General features: G+C 42.4%; 2 protein-coding genes across 3 annotated transcripts; both read left to right on the top strand.

Moving 5' to 3' along the window:
• Positions 1–2,656: 2,656 nt before the first annotated feature.
• LOC120672052 (transcriptional corepressor LEUNIG-like) lies at positions 2,657–11,745 on the top strand. 2 transcript variants are annotated; one of them, XM_039952343.1, is made up of 18 exons: positions 2,657–3,056; positions 3,971–4,068; positions 4,192–4,301; positions 4,891–5,289; positions 5,409–5,494; positions 6,138–6,225; positions 6,337–6,412; positions 6,572–6,621; positions 7,453–7,752; positions 8,491–8,691; positions 9,163–9,393; positions 9,485–9,599; positions 9,929–10,038; positions 10,116–10,265; positions 10,358–10,522; positions 10,618–10,737; positions 10,992–11,198; positions 11,307–11,745. In XM_039952343.1, exons 1-18 carry the CDS (start codon positions 3,025–3,027, stop codon positions 11,451–11,453), a joined length of 2,685 nt encoding a protein of 894 aa, XP_039808277.1. In that variant the 5' UTR covers positions 2,657–3,024; the 3' UTR covers positions 11,454–11,745. The 2 variants fall into 2 exon arrangements, with proteins under 2 accessions (XP_039808277.1, XP_039808276.1); XM_039952342.1 differs by having other exon boundaries at positions 2,744–3,056; positions 6,334–6,412.
• Positions 11,746–12,133: 388 nt separating this feature from the next.
• LOC120675640 (transcriptional corepressor LEUNIG-like) lies at positions 12,134–15,457 on the top strand. The gene is made up of 6 exons (XM_039956844.1): positions 12,134–13,092; positions 13,539–13,649; positions 13,761–13,913; positions 14,078–14,248; positions 14,324–14,443; positions 14,765–15,457. Exons 3-6 carry the CDS (start codon positions 13,818–13,820, stop codon positions 14,999–15,001), a joined length of 624 nt encoding a protein of 207 aa, XP_039812778.1. The 5' UTR covers positions 12,134–13,092; positions 13,539–13,649; positions 13,761–13,817; the 3' UTR covers positions 15,002–15,457.
• Positions 15,458–19,124: the final 3,667 nt, after the last annotated feature.

Here is a 19,124-nt window from a genome sequence, read left to right as displayed (position 1 = left end):
GTTCGAAGTTACTGTAGTGCACGAAATTTTTTTGGAAACTAAACGGGCCCTGAAACCCTCCGCTGCCCTGTCGAACTACTCAAAGTTTCCGGCCGGGCACATCTTCCCGCCACAAGTTTGGAGCTGATCCGCAAGAGGGAAAAAAAATCGTCGTTGCTAACAACCATCTCAGGAAAAAAATTTATGTCTTGCACGATGCTTAACGGCATGATAGTTTCTGCAGCTCACGTAGTAGCTCTCTGAGATGACGACACTAGCTGACAGTGACACGGCCGCACGGGCCACCAAGATTACCAGGCCATGTTGCTTAAGACAGCAGCATGAAGCAATAATCCTTGACCATGCATCGGGGCAGATCGCTTGCTTTTGCTTCTGAGCGCTCGCTTACGCATGTAATCCTATCATGCTACGATGGGTAAGCTTCGCAGAAGACGCGCAAAGCATACTCAAATTATTAATCATGGTTTCTTAATTTGACCTCATTATCCGCATGATGACGACCTTCTTATACCGGGGAAGGAGAAATGTCCAAAGCACTGCCGAGGAAATGAATGAAGAGTAAGTATCATCTCAAGCCGTAAAGGTTAAAAAAAAGAGCATGACTGGTGCCTAAACAGACAGGCATGAAGATACATCGGACAGGTTTTAGAATTTGAGGAAATACTAAAGGGAAGAGGCACGTACATATATATATCCCAATATGTTCTCAAATGGTCAGTAGTTGTACTTATTAGCAAGAGTGATTCCCTGCTGACTAACCGTCTAATATAAATTGATGTTTTGGTATATCTCCAAAGTTTACAAATCTTTAAAAACTCATTGATATTTCTCTATTGCGTAAAAAAATTATGATAGATTTTATATTATTGCAGATGAAGGAATAGCACTATGAAAATTGATGATTGAAAAGCATGGGCAATTATGTATTGGCTAGATATGCTAGTTACTTCACTTCTTGGTAGGATCAAGTTGTGTTTTTTTACATATTAATTTGGTGTTATTTTATTTGAACGTAATGTTAACCCGTAGCAACACACTGGTATATATATGCCTATTATTAAAAAAGACAAGAAGATGGTCCCATTCAACGAAATGGCTGAGCTTGTTCTAAAGTAGGAAAATGTTTTCTGATCCTGATAGTTTCTCAACCACTTTTCATATAAACCATGAATATCTAATTTGTTTCGGGGCATGTGTCACGCATACCATCAGCTTAAGGTTTTTTCACCTCTGTTTTAGGAAGAGGCCGACCAATCTTGGATTGGCCAACAAGACTAAAAATTGCTTTGGGTTCTGCGAAGGGATTGGTATATCTTCATGAAGACTGTGAGCCCACAGCCATAGCTACTTGTTATGCTTTCAACTTTCTGGACAAGCAAGTAGCTTTTCTGTGCTGATTTTATTTCTGCTTTAGCTTCCAGGCCATCCTAAGATTATTCATCATGACATAAAGGCCTCAAATATTCTTCTTTGAGGTATCCTATGCTTTCTCTGGTTCACTTTCTTTTCAATTAACATACTTCCTCATGGACCTGTCATTGTTCCTTGAATCACACTAGATGAGACGAGCCGGCAAACATGACCAGGTCATCCCTAATGGCGGCGGAGCGGAGGGTCAGCAACATTGGGGCTTCTAGCAGCGGCCATGGGAAGAGAGTGAGAGAGGCTGGGGAGAAACGAGATGGATGAGGTGGGGGGAAAACGTTCAGTTCACATGTGCTGTAAAATGAAAACGAAAAAAATCTCATAATGAATAAAAGTAGAAAAAAATCCCCCAAATCGAAACAATTTGCGGAGAAGCTTTGTCTGCCCTCTGGCTGTGAGGAGTTCGTGATACTTATTGCCTAATTGCCCATGTGCATCCTATAAATTGTGTGTAAAACTTGAAATATGGAGGCACAAAATGAAGTCATGCTGGTACCGGAGCACTAGAAACAAGTTTTGTTGCCCAATCGCCCATGTGCATCCTATAAATTCAGCTTTGCTGATATCATTATGGTAATTTCTGTTCTTTGAAGTTTGGACAATTACCATAACGTGTCTTTTAGTTTGGATTGATTGGGTCATTGCTAAGGCATGTATTATGTTCTGGTTTAATTTGTATTATGAATTGTTACCGTAGTGTTTGCATGGGCACACTTACTAGTCTTGATAATTGTGCGATGATACTCTCCACTTAAACTGGTCTTTGACACAACTGGCGGATCATTTGACTTGGCTAATTAACATCACGGCTTGCACTACTCATCCACACCCAATCTGATCATTTGCAGGCTTCGGCTCATCCCATCTTTGAGCTGCTGGCCAAACAAAAGAAAGAAAAGGAAAGAAATGAGACCTATTTATTTCCAGGTGGCTTTGGTAGCCCTATTTTTTTAACATATTTTAATTTTGGTATGGTAAATATTGGAAGACAACCAATCTGACTCTCTGCCAAAGCATCAGCATGCTTTGGCTTGCGGCGGAATACAGGACAACAAGAAGATCGCCCCGTTGCCCCGTCGCCAGTCATCCCGGGTCGGAGAGTTGACGGTCAAGCCGTGACCTCAGAGGATCCGCTTCCTGACTCGAGACACGTACTTGTACCAACGCTGTTCGGTTGCTACAAATGGGGAGATATTTTAAATACGCTTCCCCTAGCCCCTCCACCCTCTCCACTATTCCGTCCCGTCCCGTCCCGGGCCCACCTCCCCGTTTCTATTCCCCAATTGCCCCTCCCCGTCGCCGTTTCCCTCCTCGTCTCTCTCACACATTCCCCCACCCCTCTCGCCTCCCCTCCCTCCGCTGCAGCCGCGATTCAATCTGCTCTCCCGTCCCTTCCGCCGCTCGCCACTCCACACCGCCGCCACGCCGCTAGGGTTTCGCCTCGAGGCTCCGCTCCCCCTTCCGCGTCGCGCGAGCTACCCACCCGCCACGCCCCCGGCGGGCGTCCGTCCGCCCGCGGAGGCCGTCCCTGTCGCCGCTCGCTTCCTCCCTAGCCGCTAGGTTGCGGCCCCTGGCCGGCGCGCCGCGGGAGGAGCAGCCATGTCGCAGACTAACTGGGAGGCGGACAAGATGTGAGGATTCGCCGTTCCGTTTCTCGAGTGTTTTTCTTCTTCTGCCCCCCTGTCCCGTTCGATTCGCCGGCGTGTTTTGCGGGCGTGCTTCTGATTCGATGCTGTTGCGTTTTGCGGGGGTGATTCCTGTGCTTGAATCGCTGGGGCGGGTTCCCTGGTTGTCTTCCGCATGGCGTTTCGAGGGCACGCGGCGCGTGTTTGGCCGCTAGGGTTTCGTGGACCTCCATTTACGCTTGCGTTTTCTTTTGCTACGGCGTGTGCCCTGCTATTTTGGCTCCGGAGATGAGCCTTTCGGATTCTATACTCGAGTGCTCAACTGCTCATTTCCGGTGTTGGTTTTGGTAGAGCAGGATAACTGATTTGGGGATTTCAACCAGGGTTGGGGGTTGGCAGATTTGGTGCCTACGGATTCCAAGAGAAATATCGTGATTTTTAACCTTAGACTTAGATTGTGAATGTTGTGTGGTTTTGATTGAGCTATGAGGTGGCGAGTTTCGTTTTCCTAGTTTGGGGATATTCCACACTTATCTCTTACATATTCATCACTATTTGTTGGAAAGCGGACTGAGCTAGTGATGTCTTGAATCAAGAGGTTCTTATCAGCAATATGAACTATGATTAGCTGAGCACCAGCGCTTAGGATCATTTTAACTGATGATTTTACTACCAAGAAGATAAAAATCGAGAAAACAAAACTACTTTTGTTGATCTAGCATAACTGTATTGTTGAAGTTGTACACTTTTCTGATTCTCAGTCTAATACTATGTATTCATTTGGTCTCTATTCTTTATGTTTTTTACTTATTCATATTCCGCTTGAACATCTGTATTGTATTTGTGGTTGTGGCTGAACAGTTGTATGATTGAATACTTTAATCCTTCTATTCTGATTATTTAATTACTTAATGAAACAGGCTGGATGTTTACATATACGACTATTTTATGAAGAGAAATTTGCAGGCAACTGCAAAGGCCTTCCAGGCAGAAGGAAAGGTCTCTTCAGATCCAGTTGGTATGTATTTTTCTGCAAGTTGTGTGAAGCAATTATTTTTCTTATGGGTTTTGGCACTTATTTTCTCTTTTCTTTGTCAAGAATATAATATTTATTACCTGTAAAAAAATCTCTTTTTTGCAGCAATTGATGCACCTGGTGGCTTTCTTTTCGAGTGGTGGTCGGTTTTTTGGGATATATTCATAGCTCGAACAAACGAGAAGCATTCGGATGTTGCAGCGTCATACATTGAGGTTAGTGTTTATGCATTCAGTTGTCTTTTCATGAACAACTTTTATCTACTACATGGATGTTTGACCTGTTTTCTTCTGTTTTTAAGCCCTTCCACAAAGATTAAATTCTTCTGTGCTTGGATAAAGTACATCTAGAATTAGAACTATACACCTGTTTGGACCAGAGGATTTTTTTCCAAATTAGAGAACGAACTAACTGCTACATCTCTTTGATTTTTCTGTGTTCCAGATATGCTATTATTTGTTACAAGGGTATTGTTTGTAAACAAACCCTGAACTCTTTTCAATATGGCATGATTGATTTATATTCTTGCTCATATGTTTATTATCTTTTACTAATCATATCAACTGCTTGTTGCGTGTCTCAGGTTCTTTGTGGCATTGCCCGACTGATCTTCTGTTAATAGCATGCATTTATCTTTATTTTCTTTTGTTATACACGTTTTTTTTGTTCATGGTGGAATATTGATACCTAAAGCTCGAAATTTAGATCTTAAGGCTGCCATTACTACATCAATAGCCATTAGTGTTGTGAGGGTCTGTTATCCCAGCTGTACTAATTCAGGTACAAACCACTGCATTATTCCAGACTCAGCTCATGAAAGCCAGGGAGCAACAGCAGCAACAGCTGCCTCAACAGAGGCAGCAGCAGCCACAGCATATACAAATGCAACAAATGCTGCTACAAAGAGCTGTGCATCAGCAGCAGCAGCAGCAACAACAACAACAACAACAACAACAACAACAGCAACAGCAGCAGCAGCAGCAGCTGCAGCAACCGCAGCAGCAGCAGCCGCAGCCACAGCAGCTGCAACAGCAGCGTAGAGATGGTTCCCATCTTCTCAATGGTTCTGCAAATGGAATTTCTGGGAACAATCCTTTAATGCGACAGAACCAAAGTACTGCAAATGTTATGGCAACAAAAATGTATGAGGAAAGGTTAAAGGTACCTTCACAGAGAGAATCTTTGGAAGAGCCATCAATGAAGGTACACCACTAGAAATTACCTTGGCTCATCGTACAGCGCTCTTTTGCTGATTCCTTAGATAGTTTTTCTATTGTTTTATTTTTATATAATTCTGTTGTAACATGGAAATTCTGTTGCAGCAAAGATATGGAGAGAATGCTGGGCAACTACGTGATTCAAATGAAGCATCATTGTTGAAAGCAGCTTCAAGCGGACAATCTTCAGGGTATTTGATGAATCTGTAAATAATGAACATGCTGCAACAGTATATGTACTGTATGCGATACTGCATACCTGATGAGATTTAAAGAAAAAAAAGTAGCGTGTTTATAAATTGAAGGAACAGGGTTTTGTCCATAGAAATTTATAATCTTAATCCCACAATTAATAGAGTATATTGAATCAGCTTTTCGATGGACTGTTCAATTGACAAGATTATGGACACAGGGGATGATTAAATCTTTGGTTTTGATAAAATATCCCCTTTTCCACTGTAGGGTTCTGTTTTATGCAACTTGTTTTGTTGTTTCTTGTTAAAAGCTTAAGTTTACTTTGAACTATTCCTTATTCTTTTGATTTGCTCTGGAGACACATTAGATATACACTAATAACTGTGCTGTACTAGGATTTATTGCATGCGCATTTTGGTGTTATTGTTTCTCGGTGAAGACACTAGCGATCTGATTATGAAAACAAATAGGCATTGCACTTCCTAAGCGTTTGGCTTAATCATAAATCATGTACTTTGTTCTGAACAATTAACAGTCAACGCATGCCACAAAATTTGGTAGTGGCAGATGGAATTTTGATGCCAAAGTGCTTTTTAGTAAAATTTGCTCTAAGGGATTTAACAGTGCCCCTCTATATAGGCAAATTTTGCATGGAACTGTTGGTGGCTTGTCAGGCACTCTGCAACAAGTTCAGGCCAGAAGTCCACAACTTCCTGGGCCTGCTCAGGTTAGTCTTCTTGGTACCTGGATTGTCTAGTATATTACCTTTCATTATAAGGTCCTCCACACTTGGTACAGAGAGTTGCTATGTTCCTTACAGTATTTGTATTATTAGCAGAGTATCAAATCCGAGATCAATCCGATTCTGACGCCCAGAGCTGCAGGCACAGAAGGATCTTTTATTGGTGTCCAAGGTATTCATCTACTCACTGGGATTACCATTTTAACTGTCAACTGTTTCTGATTTCAACTTTAATAGCTTCCTTAGCCTTGCTGTAAAGAATTATGCTGGGCATATTCAACCTTGTCAAATGATTGTCTTTCCGCAGCTAAATTAGATGTTATCTTAACAGGATCTAATCAAGTTGGGAACAATTTGACTTTGAAAGGATGGCCACTCACGGTAAGGTTTACTTTGTGGTTAAATGTATATCCTCTTATATTTCTTCGTCAATACTGCATGCAGGGTCCAAAATCTGTTCCTGTAGAAACAGACCTAGCTGCTTTCTATTTAAACTGCCTGTCTTGAATTTTAATTAAACCTTAACTTTTAGAACTAGATAGTAGCTGGAAAACACTCCTTAGTGCTCGATTCAAAATATCTTGATTTAAACTGTCTAAGAGTTTCTCCAATCACTGCCAGTAAACTGTCCAAAGTCCAGCTAGAATGTTCCACACTGTCCTGCCTTGGTTCACCTTGGGCCGAACTACCCCCTTCTTTGGTAAAATATAAATTCAAATAGAAAATATACTGGCATTGTAAAAAAAATTCCAATTATTTTGGTACGAGTAATTTCTTTTCTTCAGGCACATGCTTACTCTAGTTTTTTAATGTTTTAGTTTTCTTATTGTACCTCCACATGGAGGGGATAGGGGAATCTCAAAATTTGCAGTCTTATCTGTTTTTGTTTATATGGCAGTATGCTGCAGAATGATCTTATTTTTTCCCCCTTCCATAGACCATCTTTTGCAAAAAATTTACCGTGAGCATTCCCGACCTCATGTTATTTTTTGAAGTCTATTCTTAATGTTGCATGGCCCTTGTATGTCAAAATTTTGGCAGTTTGTGTACACCATAGATATAGCGGATTACAAAAAGTACCACTGACAAGAATTTCGGAGGAATCTGAGAACTATAGTCTATATAGTTGAGTATATTGGCAAATGGCTCTTGTGCGATTGGGGTTTGCCATTAGATACGATCTTTTAACCTCGTCATACTTTGTTTATACAGGGCCTTGAGCAACTTAGGTCTGGAATTCTTCAGCAGAAATCATTTATACAGAATCAACAGCAACTGCACCAGCAGATCCAAATGCTGACTCCACAGCAGCAGCAGCAGCTTATGCTGCAGGCTCAGCAAAATTTGTCTTCACCAACCTCTAGTGATGTTGACAATAGAAGATTGAGGATGATGCTAAACAGCAGAAATGCTGTTCTTGGCCGGGATGGGCAGACAAACAGTGGTACTGATATTATTTCAAATATTGCCTCCCCTAGTCAAAGTGGTGGAGATATAGATATACTCATAAAGGTATACCTTTTGACTTCTGCCTTGTGGCTGTTCATTTCCCCAACAATTAGTGAAACCTTTATTCAGAGTTATATGATCGCACTGTTGGTGACAAATACTTGTCATGTCTTCTTAGCTTATATATATTGGGACAAACTGAGATTTTTAGGAAAATTTTACGGATCCTGGTCTCCTTCCTATGGCTAGATGTCACTTTTTCTTAGTATCATCAAAATGAACATTGTGGATTTCCTTTCAGTATGAACAAAATGAGCATCTTACAAATTGTTGACTTTTGATACAATTTGGATTTATTGTTACAAACAACTTGAATATAGTTGACCTTGATCTATTTATGGCCAAATTTGCATTAGCATCTCTGATAATCTATAAAACGAAAAGTGATTTATTTCCCATTTTATATTGATGCACAGCTCTCCTGCGTGTTCGAGGAAAAAAAAGATTTATTTGATTGACATAGCAAGGCATTTGTACTTGTATAGTTCTGGTTAAACAAAATGAACTTGGACAATCAATTTTTGTAGTAGCTATCCATTACTTCTGATTTTGAGCTTTGTATTTTACCTACATTTGAACATCTTATTGTATGCGCATGCTTTCCCTGTTCTTATGCATGTACATGTCCAATGCTTGAATTGCTATTCTGTATCTTTGAAGCTGCAACATGCTTCCCTCCTTAATGTTGGTTTCTAGCCCTTTTCTGCGGCCATGTTCTTATACAGATTTTCTGTGTAGTAGAAGAAACTTGCTCAGCAGCAGCAACTGTTACAACAGCAAAGCAATAACCAACAGCAGTTGCAGCAACATCAGCTCCAGCAACCTGCTGTCTCTAGCCAGCAATCTCAAAGCTCAAACCAGCTTCTTCAACAAGAAAAGTCAGGAATTGGAAGTATGCCTGTTGACGGGGGCATGCCAAACACTTTTGGGGGAGCTGAACAAGTATGTATCAGTTGCATGCCTAATGCCTTTTATTTTGTTTTGTATATGTTCAAAAGTAACATACTCCAATTCATGGTATGTGCCTGTTATGCATTTGTCCTGACACACTAATAATACTATACATTGAAAAAAATTATGACAAAGCCATCTCATGTTGCTTTTTGTTTGAAATTGGAAGTTTTTATGATTAATATGTTTCACCTTTATGGTAACATCTGTGAGCTCTGGACCTAATTACCTAGCAACATTTTATATTCTGCTGTGTCAAAAATCAACATATTGTTGTGTTCTGTTCATCACAAATTCGCAATACAGATGATTTGTCCTATTCACTGGAATTATGTTGCTTTGCGTGTTGACAAGGGACCGATTGCCTCAATGTTATGATCTTCATCGTTTGTTTATGAAGAACTTAGAACTGCTTCCACTGTGTTAGAATGGTAAAGTGAACTTGTGCTGTTTGTGGTTCAGACAGCGAAGAAGAGAAAGAAGCCAGGTTCATCCTCTGGCAGAGCTAACAGTTCAGGGACAGCAAATACGGCTGGCCCCTCTCCAAGTTCTGCACCCTCGACACCTTCCACTCATACACCGGGAGATGCAATGTCTGTGCAACAGCTGCAGCACAATGGTGGTTCAGCTAAGCCCTTGGTAATGTTTGGCTCTGATGGCACTGGGAGCTTGACATCTCCAGCAAACCCATTGGTATGCACAGATATTTATGTACTATGAGATATGCATATTTTCTTTTGCCAAATGTAATGTGACAGTATTGTAACTGAAACATTTTTTTCAGGATGTTGACCGTTTGCTGGAAGATGGCTCCTTGGATGATAATGTTGAATCCTTTCTATCACAGGATGACATGGATCCTAGGGACAACTTGGGGCGCTGCATGGATGCTAGTAAAGGTGTGTTTTTATTCCTTCTGGAACCTGGTTTGATTTTAATTTGTCCTTGCGAGAATGAGCTATTATCCACAATCTCAATATTATTTTTATTATTGTATTTTAACATATTATTGTAATTCCCTTTTTAAGAAAAAATGTATTGCTTTTGTTTTACTTTGAAAATATTTGTCGTTCATCTGTTTACTGGTTAGAAAAGAAAATATCTCCTTAGCAGATCGTTGTTCTTAATGATCTATTGTATTATATTTTTGCTACTAGCAGTTTACATTTACTTCATTTTATTATTTTTGCTGGCATCCAATGCATGGCTGAAGATATAGTTGTTCCAGGGTTTGGTTTTTCTGAGGTTGCAAAAGCACGTGCGAGTTCAACAAAAGTTGTTTGTTGCCACTTCTCATCTGATGGCAAACTGCTTGCTACAGGTGGTCATGATAAAAAGGTGTGGTCATAAGCATTGGATTTCATTTGACAAGTTTTAGAGAGGCTTGAATTACTTACTTTCTTTACTCTGCACAGGTTGTTTTGTGGGGTACAGAGCCGCTAAAGCCTAAATCTTCGCTGGAAGAGCACTCGTTTCTGATCACTGATGTTAGATTTAGCCCAAGCATGTCACGCCTTGCTACATCCTCCTTTGACAAAACTGTCAGGGTTTGGGATGCTGATAATGTATGCTCCTGATCGTCGTCTTCTGGCAACAAGGCATTAGAAGATGTTCTGCAGCTCAGAATGCTAATGCATAACTGTTTGTGTATGTGCAGACTGACTATTCGCTCCGGACTTTCACGGGCCATTCAGCATCTGTTGTGTCACTTGACTTTCATCCAAATAAAGAAGATATGATATGCTCCTGTGATAGTGATGGGGAAGTGCGCAGCTGGAGCATAAATAATGGTAGCTGTCTGACCTGTGTTAAGGTGTTTAAGGTATGTTTGTAATACCTTCTATTTTTCATGAGATCATCTCCTTAAACATTTGTTCTGATCTTGGTTTTGTTCCCGTTCTTGTTTTGCCATCGCAGGGAGGTGCTACTCAGATGAGATATCAACCTTGCAAGGGAAAATATCTAGCTGCTGCCTCGGAGAAGACTATCTACATACTTGATGGGGAGACACAACATGCTTGTAGAAATCCCTTGCAGGTTGGTTGCCAAGGATCACTGCTAAAATCTGTTGATGCATTTCGATCTCATTATATGGCTACATGCAATTTATTGCATGAGCCTTTAGCTTCTTTTAGATTAATTTCTGTTTGATTAAGAATTGATTGACTAGAATTTGATCAGCTTTTAACCATCTTGGTTTAGCATTGCTGAATTTCATTCTGTTCACATGTGATATTCTTTGCATCTGGCAAACTCCGAGTATTTTATCTGTAAGAGTTTGTTATGTGTAGGGGCACAACAAGAATATTCAATCGCTTTGTTGGGATTCTGCTGGTGACTATCTGGCTTCTGTCAGTGAAGACTCTGTTAGAATATGGTCATTCACTTCTGGACATGATGGTGAATTTGTGCATGAGTTGAATTGCAGCGGGAACAAATTCCACTCATGTGTTTTTCACCCAACTTATCCATCTTTGCTTGTAATTGGTTGCTATGAGGTAGGTTCCTCAACTTTTATCTGAGCCTGTTACTCATTATGTGGACAGAATAATAGCCCTTTTTCTGAGGATGGTTATACCATTTGTTTTTAATTTGATGCCATACAGTCTTTGGAACTTTGGGACATAAGGGAGAAGAACACCATGACCTTTAACAATGCACACGAGGGTATGATTGCAGCCCTAGCAGCATCCAGCGCGACAGGGAAGGTTGCCTCAGTAAGCCATGATAGATTTGTTAAGCTCTGGAAATGACTTGTATAATAGCGACCGGTGTTGCCTGTGTTGACTTCTACATTCTGGTTGTTAGATGATAGCGAAACAATAACGGTTTTCTGCCTCAGATGACCACATGACAAAAAGGGTAGCTAACACGATCTCTTGAGCCCAACTAACAGTGTTTTGTTTTGTGGTTGTCGCTGTATGCTGTTCAATATGCTTCTGAAACCTGTAGTTGTAAACTTGTAACTCTTATAGAAACGTTTGTTGAAGACTTCAAATTTGTACCCAGTTCAAGTTTCAAACAGTTATTTTATCCGCCTTGTTATGTGGTTTTAGTGCCTTTCCTTTAAAGTTTGAATTCTGGCATTGTGTGCCTTTTGGGGGTCTTTCTAGCTGACCTCATTGAAGGGCTAGTTTGGATGAACATTCCTTGGATTGAATGGGATTTAGGGGAAATGAACCGAATTTCCCCGTAATCGGTCCAGTGAGGATGCCCTGAGGGGCTACGGATGCATTGATGCCACGTTGCTCGCGCTGGCCTTTGCGGAAGCCGGATGCCTACATGTGGTAGGATCGTGCCGCCGTAGCGGCTCTTACTATAAAAAAAATGCTAGCCTTGCTGTACAGGGGCCGCTTCTGATCAGTGCCTCCTCCCTGTCTTTGTAGTTGTAGACCATCGATTGAAACGAACGGGGTAAAATCATGCTGCCATCTTAATTAGGCCTCGTTCATACTACCCTATTCCCTCCGTCTAAAAAAACAAGTCATTCTAGAATTTATATGACAATTTAATAAGAAGGTAAAATGATCATGTTTGCTCCTATATATTATTCATATTTGGCACTAATTGATCTTTGCATGCACACGTACTTTCTAAATAAGATAATATGTACTTTCTAAATAAGATAATATGGCTTGTTGCCTTGTTATTTGGGACAAATTTTGAATCTTATAGTGATCTGTTTTTTTTGGGACGGATGGAGTAGTGGCCAATGGATCAAATAATAGCGGCCAATGGATCAAATTCACAAATATTATCCTGGCGAATTTGCAGTTGGCAAATAGCAACTCCATCGTCCTCGCCGGTTCCTTTCTCTCATGGCGTGTTCGGGACTTCGGGTGCACGTACCATTTGAGATAATTTTCTACAAAGAGCCATGAATAATAATAATAAGGTTCAAGAAAATTGGTTGAGCCACGTCGTCCAAAATGATCTTTGTATATATATAATTTGGTACATGTAACTAAACACATTCTAAAATCTCAAGTAGGTAATTGCAGTTGGAACATGCAACTAGATACATCCTAGGCAGGGCATAAGGCGATGTCTGGAGCGGATGAGTTGCTGCTGTGGATTACATTAAGGATTTTGTTTGCGGCTGCCGTCTGCTTGGAGATGCCCGCTTCTCCAGGTGAGGTCGCTCTCTGTCTGCAAATCCAAACTGACAAGCGCTATGCGTAGGCGAGGCGACCTCCCCAATGGGTTCCAGGCTTCCATTCCAGGTCGTCGAACCTACACGGTTACACCACCAACGCCAGGCGAGTCGACGAGTTTCCACTTTCCAAGAGGGGGTCGAGGGGTTCAGGGATCGGAGGCCAAGTGACCTCAAGCATCAGGCGACGTGATAATCTCTGCTGGATTATATGAGGCCCTGCATTGATTCCTGCGAGGGTACGTTCGTTCTCCTTCAGTACTGTCTGAGGACACATCTGGTTCGTTTCTAGCTCCAGTGCTCCACCTTGTTAGGGAATGTAATCTCGTTATAATCCGTACACTCTGCGCGATTCCCGTGTTTTTATAGTCCAAGTGTAATATCTGGAGTCCCTTTTGTCAGACCAAAAAAAAAAATCATGTTATTACTTTTTGCTGTAGAGAAAGGTTGTCGTTACATCACATTACTGGTTGAAAAGAATTATCTGCCAGATTTTATTTCTAATAATGCATTAACGCATTATCTAACTGTCATTGCTGCAGTCAGTTTCGCATATTTTTATTTCACATCATGCACTTGTCTTGCCCAGATGAGGGCAAAGTCCATGCTTTATTTTTGCTTCACTGAAATGTAATATCATTACTGGAGGACAGCAATGTGCAGCTAAAGATGTTATCCGTTGCAGTGTTTGCCTTTGGGGGAGATTGCAAAAGCAAGTGCCAGTGGAAGCAAAGTTATTTGTTGCGACATCTCGTCTGATGGCAAACTGCTTGCTACCGGTGGTCATGATAAAAAGGTGTCATCATCAGCACAGGGCTCTGATCTGATCTTACCAGTTGTTCTTTGGGAGAAAAAAAGAAGACCCTCCATTTTGATTACTCACATCACCTACTCTTACTCCGCACAGGCTGTCTTGTGGAGTACAGAGCCCCTAGAGCATAAATCTTCGCTGGAAGAGCACTCGATGCTGATCACTGACGTTAGATTTAGCCCAAGCATGCCGCAACGCCTTGCTACATCCTCCTTTGACAGAACGCTGCGGGTTTGGGACGCTGCTGATGTATGCATCTCGTTATTTTCCACTTTTCGCCCTTAAAATGCATCACAATCTAGCAACCTTAAACATGTTCTGTGGCTCAAAATGCATCACCCAACCTTAAAGAAATTGTTTATTTCAAAAAAAAATTAAGAAATTGCAATATCTAACTAATTGTGTATGTGCAGCCGGAGTATTCACTGCGTACTTTCACAGGACATCAAGCATCCATTATGTCACTTGATTTCCATCCTAACAAACAAGATGTGATATGCTCCTGTGATAGCGCCGGGCAAGTGCGTAGCTGGAGCACAAATTATGCTAACTTACTCTGTCTGAACTGTGTCAAGGTGTCCAGGGTATGTAGAAATAACTCTTAGTACATTTCATGGGATCTTCTGCCTGAACATCCAATCTTTTTTTAATCGCTGCAGGGTGTTGCTGTTCAACTGAGATTTCAACCTCGAAGCGGAAAATATCTAGCAACAGCCTCAGAGAAGGCTGTCTTCATACTTGATGGGGAAACACAAATTGCCCGTAGAAGCCCTTTACAGGTTTGTTACATTACATGGGATCACAGTCAAAATGTGTTGAGGCTAACTCTTTGCTATTTATAACGTGCCCTTTCTTTAGCTTCTCCAGGACATGCCACCGAATTGGATGAGGATAGGTTTATTACAAGCTTGGTTGTTTAACTGTTTGCATTTTCCAAAGTTCCATTGTGAATAGGTTCATTACTAAGTTTCACCGAGTACCATAATCTTTATCCAGTAATGCTGAAATTTCCTTAGGTTTGGACAATTGGACTAGGATCTGTTTCCATGTTCCAAAGTTGCAACTTCCAGGATTTAAACAGATATTCTGTTCGTTTGTAGGGGCACTCTAAGGATATTCAGTCACTTTGCTGGGATTCTCCAGGTGACTATCTGGCTTCTGTCAGTGAAGACTCGGTCAGGATATGGTCGTTTACTTCTGGGCATGATGGTGAATTTGTGCACGAGTTAAACTGCAGCGGGAACAGATTCCACTCCTGTGCTTTCCACCCAGCCCGTCCATCATTGCTAGTAATTGGTTGTTACAAGGCAAATATCTCATTTTTCATGCCCATTTAGTCATTTCCTGAGCATACTTAAATCGATCTTCTTTTTCAGATGGTTCTAACATTGGCTTGTACTTTTGTGTCGTGCAGTCTTTGGAACTCTGGGACATAAGGGGAAATAAATCAATTACGCTCAACAATGCGAATGGTGGGTTAGTTGCAGCCCTAGCAGCGTCCAGCGGAACAGGGCACGTTGCCTCAGTAAGTTTCGATAAGATTGTCAAGTTTTGGAAATGACTGGCGTAATCCGTCCATTAGATGACTACCATGCTGTTGTCCTGGACTCCTGTTGGTCATTGTGACTTGTTAAAAGAAAAAGCGGGCCGGCGTGCTCTATCTCTGGACTATGTCAAAATTTCGTCGGACACAAGTTACGAGCTTTTTTATTTTTTTCATCAGTGTCTTGTCTTGTATGTTGCTGTATTCACTTTTCTGATACAAAACCAACAATTTATGGGTGTCTCATTGTCCTTAAATTAAGGGAAAAGTCTGTTTTTCAACCCTGAACTATCACGATAGTCCGATTTTGGCCCTTAAACTACGAAACCGGACATCCTACACCTCCAACTAACGAAACCATTTGAAAAACAACCCTGACTCAGCCAAAGACGGTTTGCTACAGTAAAAACACCTCTCTCAATTAAATAATAAAGAAAGTATAATTAATATTTTCTAAAAATCATGATATTTTTTTGGGAGGTAGATCAAAAGACAAGGAATCTATTTTGGCTAGATGTGCTACAATAGACATAAAGGAATTTGAATTATAAAATTTTAAAAATAGGTAGAATTCAAAATTCCTTGAATTTTTAGGTCAGCTAAACCTATGATAAAAATGCATTAAAAATATGATAATTCATAATTTTTTATTTAGTTTAGTTAGGTACTTTTTATTGGCCCAAGTTCTATAGAAAATTCATAAATTAAAATTTGAGGAATCAAATTTGATTTAAATTTGAGCATTGCGAAGGAATTCAAAAACTTTAATAAAAACTTGGGCCAATAAAAAATACCTTATTAAACTAAATAAAAAATTATGAATTATCATATTTTTATTTCATTTTTATCAAATGTTTAGCTAACCCAAAAAATTCAAGAAATTTTGAATTCTACCCATTTTTAAAATTTTATAATTCAAATTTCATTATGTTTAATGTATCATATCTTGCCAAAATAAATTCCTTGTCTTTTTATCTACCTCCCAAAAAAATATCATATTTTTTAGACAATATTAACTATGCCTTCTTTCTTATTTAATTGAGAGAGGTGTGAAATTCCAGAAATTCGAAAATGTTACTGTAGCAATACCGCCCTCAAAACAGCTTGCTACAGTGTTCGAGGGCCTATGTTACCCGGTTTCGTAGTAGGAGGTTGAAAAACGGACTTCTTGACTAGTTCGAGGTTGTAAAATAGAATTATCCCTTAAATTAAAGATAGCAAATAACTAAAATATTTATCTCGCATCCACATACTTATGTTCACCTTATTATTTTTAAAAAAATCACACACTTTGTTATCACCATCGCATCTAAATCCGCCGGTGGTGATGCCAATCTCACCGCTAACTCCTCCTCCCCTTACGAATACATATATGTAACCTACCCTCTGTGAGCACCTTAGAAAGATAATATCCATCTGAATATGCGCATGCAAGCACGCGATTTACTCTGTGTTTTCTTGGGCCATCCAGGACTTGTTGTCTGCCTTGATTGTCATTCGAATAAAGAAGATACGATTTGCTCCTCTGATCGTGATGGGGAAGTGCCTTGCCTGTAGCATAAGTGACGATAGCTGTCTGAAGTGTGTTAAGGTGTTCAAGGTATGCGGTGAATCCAGCCAATCTAATCACTGGGGTCGGCTCTACTAGCACAACAGGATCAATACAGTGATGAACATTGTTGAACACGGAATTTTGCAAATTTTGTTACGAGTAACGACAACTAAACGATGAAACAAGTAAGATCAATCACAGCGGAGACACACGATTTTACGTGGAAAACCCCTCCAATGTGAAGGGGAAAAACCACGGGCGCCAGCCAGCAACACTTCTCACTATTTTCAAGAGTTCGGGTTACAACATGGTATGGCGGCTTACAAGAGGACGAATCACAGTGAAACCCTAATCAGGGGTATATGTACCGTACCGCCGACGTCACGTTCCAGCATTTAGTACTAGTGCTGGGCGGCGCCGGTCATGTGGAAGGAGGCAAGCCAGACCTTGTCCGCCTCCTCGGTGTGTTGCGCGCGGAAGAAGTGGTCGCAGCGGTTGCCTTGTCCGCCTCCTCGGTGTGTTGTGCGCGGAAGAAGTGGTCGCAGCGGTTGAGCCAGCCAACTAAAGCTTGTAGAAGCGGGGGAGGCCCAATCCGTCGGTGTGGTCAGCGTGGGGAGGAGCGGTGCTCAGGGATGGGCCGCCGAGGAGCAGAATCGGGGAGGGCGAATGTGGAAATGGGATCTGGGTGATGGGGGTTGGACGGTTGCCCCCTGTCGTATGAACGACGGAGGGCATGGTGGAGGATACAGCCGGAATGCCGCCGAATCCGGGCATGCCATAGGGGGCATAGATGTACCGCCGGTGATCATGGGGGCGGCCTCCTCAGTGCCGGCGACACAGGTGGCGAGATGACTCATCTGGCGCTGGAGGTCGTAAATGGCGGTGGTGAGGGAGTCGATTGCGGCAAGGGGAACGGATACGGCAGGCAGTGGAGTGGAGTTTGGCGGCGGAGCGGAAGAGATGGGCGGGGCGAGCGCGGAGGTGGTGGACGAGGAGATGGCGGCGGTGGGCGCACCCGAAGACATGGTGCATGGCAATACTGATACCAGATTGTTAGGGCTTGTCTTCCTCAGGTTTTAGTCGTGAGCAGTGGGTGGGCAGGGTGAAGGCGAGTGGCGGCGGCGAGAGCGCGACGCTGTCCTGGGGGCCGGCGTCGAGCACGATAGCATGAACGAACAGAGAGCAGTGCCAAGGGCTGAAGAGATTAATTCAATCTCTCTAGCTAATTTGATTTCCATTTGGTACATCGGTACATATACTCAACACACTAAAAGATAACTTCCTAGAGTTTGAACTAAGGATAACTGACTCAATACAAACCGATACAAATAGACTCGACTAGACGCTCCCACGTTCGCGTCGCACTCCTCCACGATCTAGCCACTGCGCCGTCGCTGATACACTTTACTGACCATAACATATCTCGCCTCCTCGAAAAATAGCTCGTCCTCGAGCTGGAATGCAGGATACTCAGAACGGAATGAATCCACTGGTTCCCAAGTCGCTTCGCCGGAGCTCATGCCAGCCCACTGGACCAGAACATGCCTTGTTCCACGGCGAAGACTAGCATGCAGAACATGTTCCGGTGGAGGAAGCAGGCGGCCATCCTGGTGTGGGGGAAGATGTGGTGTTTCTGCAGGTGGTGTTCCGTGGAATGGCTTCAGGACGCCGACGTGGAACACGTCGTGGATGCGAGCCCCAGCAGGGAGCTCGAGCTTGTACGCGACTGCGCCGATGTGTTCCAAGATCTTGTACGGCCTGGCGAAGCGTGGACCCAACTTTCCACGGTAGCCTGGCAGGAGAGTTTGTGTGGGCCGGTGTAGAACGCGAAGCCATACCCAGTCGCCCACCTAGAACTCCAAGTCTCGGTGATGAGCATCATAATGGTGACGAGCGTACTCTTGAGCTTGCTGGAGGCGGCCACGGACGTCATTGAGGAAGGCTTCGCGATTGAGCATCAGCGTGTCCACTGTGTCGGTGCACGCAGTGCCGGCAGTGTATGGAACCAGAGATGGTGGAGCATGGCCGTAGACGACTTGGAATGGCGTGGCACGAAGAGCGGAGTGGAAAGCCGTGTTATAGCAGTACTCCGCCCACGGCAGCGCAGGTACATGGCAATCGTCCTTTTCATCGCCTCGGACTGCCCGTCGGTCTGAGGGTGGAACGCCGTGCTCATCTTCAGTTGGACGCCCGCCAGCTTGAACAGGTCGCGCCAGACGTGGCCGGTGAACACCAGGTCACGGTCGCTGACGATGGACTCCGGGAAGCCATGTAGCCGTACGACGTCGTGGAAGAAGGCGTGCGCGACGGAAGATGCAATGCAGGGGTGTCCGAGTGGGATGAAATGGGCGTATTTATACAAGCG

This window comes from Panicum virgatum, chromosome 5N (assembly GCF_016808335.1).
Source record: "Panicum virgatum strain AP13 chromosome 5N, P.virgatum_v5, whole genome shotgun sequence".
NCBI classification, from domain to species: Eukaryota; Viridiplantae; Streptophyta; class Magnoliopsida; order Poales; family Poaceae; genus Panicum; species Panicum virgatum.
Note: the sequence above shows the minus strand (reverse complement) of the source record. Positions and strands in the feature narration are given on the sequence as shown.

Bases quoted from the DNA above. Each gene is read 5' to 3' on its own strand.
- LOC120672052 (XM_039952342.1), top strand. From the start codon at position 3,025: ATGTCGCAGACTAACTGGGAGGCGGACAAGAT. The intron at 10,523-10,617 runs GTATGTTTGTAA...TTGCCATCGCAG, and splicing joins CCTGTGTTAAGGTGTTTAAG to GGAGGTGCTACTCAGATGAG. The intron at 10,738-10,991 runs GTTGGTTGCCAA...TGTTATGTGTAG, and splicing joins CTTGTAGAAATCCCTTGCAG to GGGCACAACAAGAATATTCA.
- LOC120675640 (XM_039956844.1), top strand. From the start codon at position 13,818: ATGCTGATCACTGACGTTAGATTTAGCCCAAGCATGCCGCAACGCCTT. The intron at 13,914-14,077 runs GTATGCATCTCG...GTGTATGTGCAG, and splicing joins GGGTTTGGGACGCTGCTGAT to CCGGAGTATTCACTGCGTAC. The intron at 14,444-14,764 runs GTTTGTTACATT...GTTCGTTTGTAG, and splicing joins CCCGTAGAAGCCCTTTACAG to GGGCACTCTAAGGATATTCA.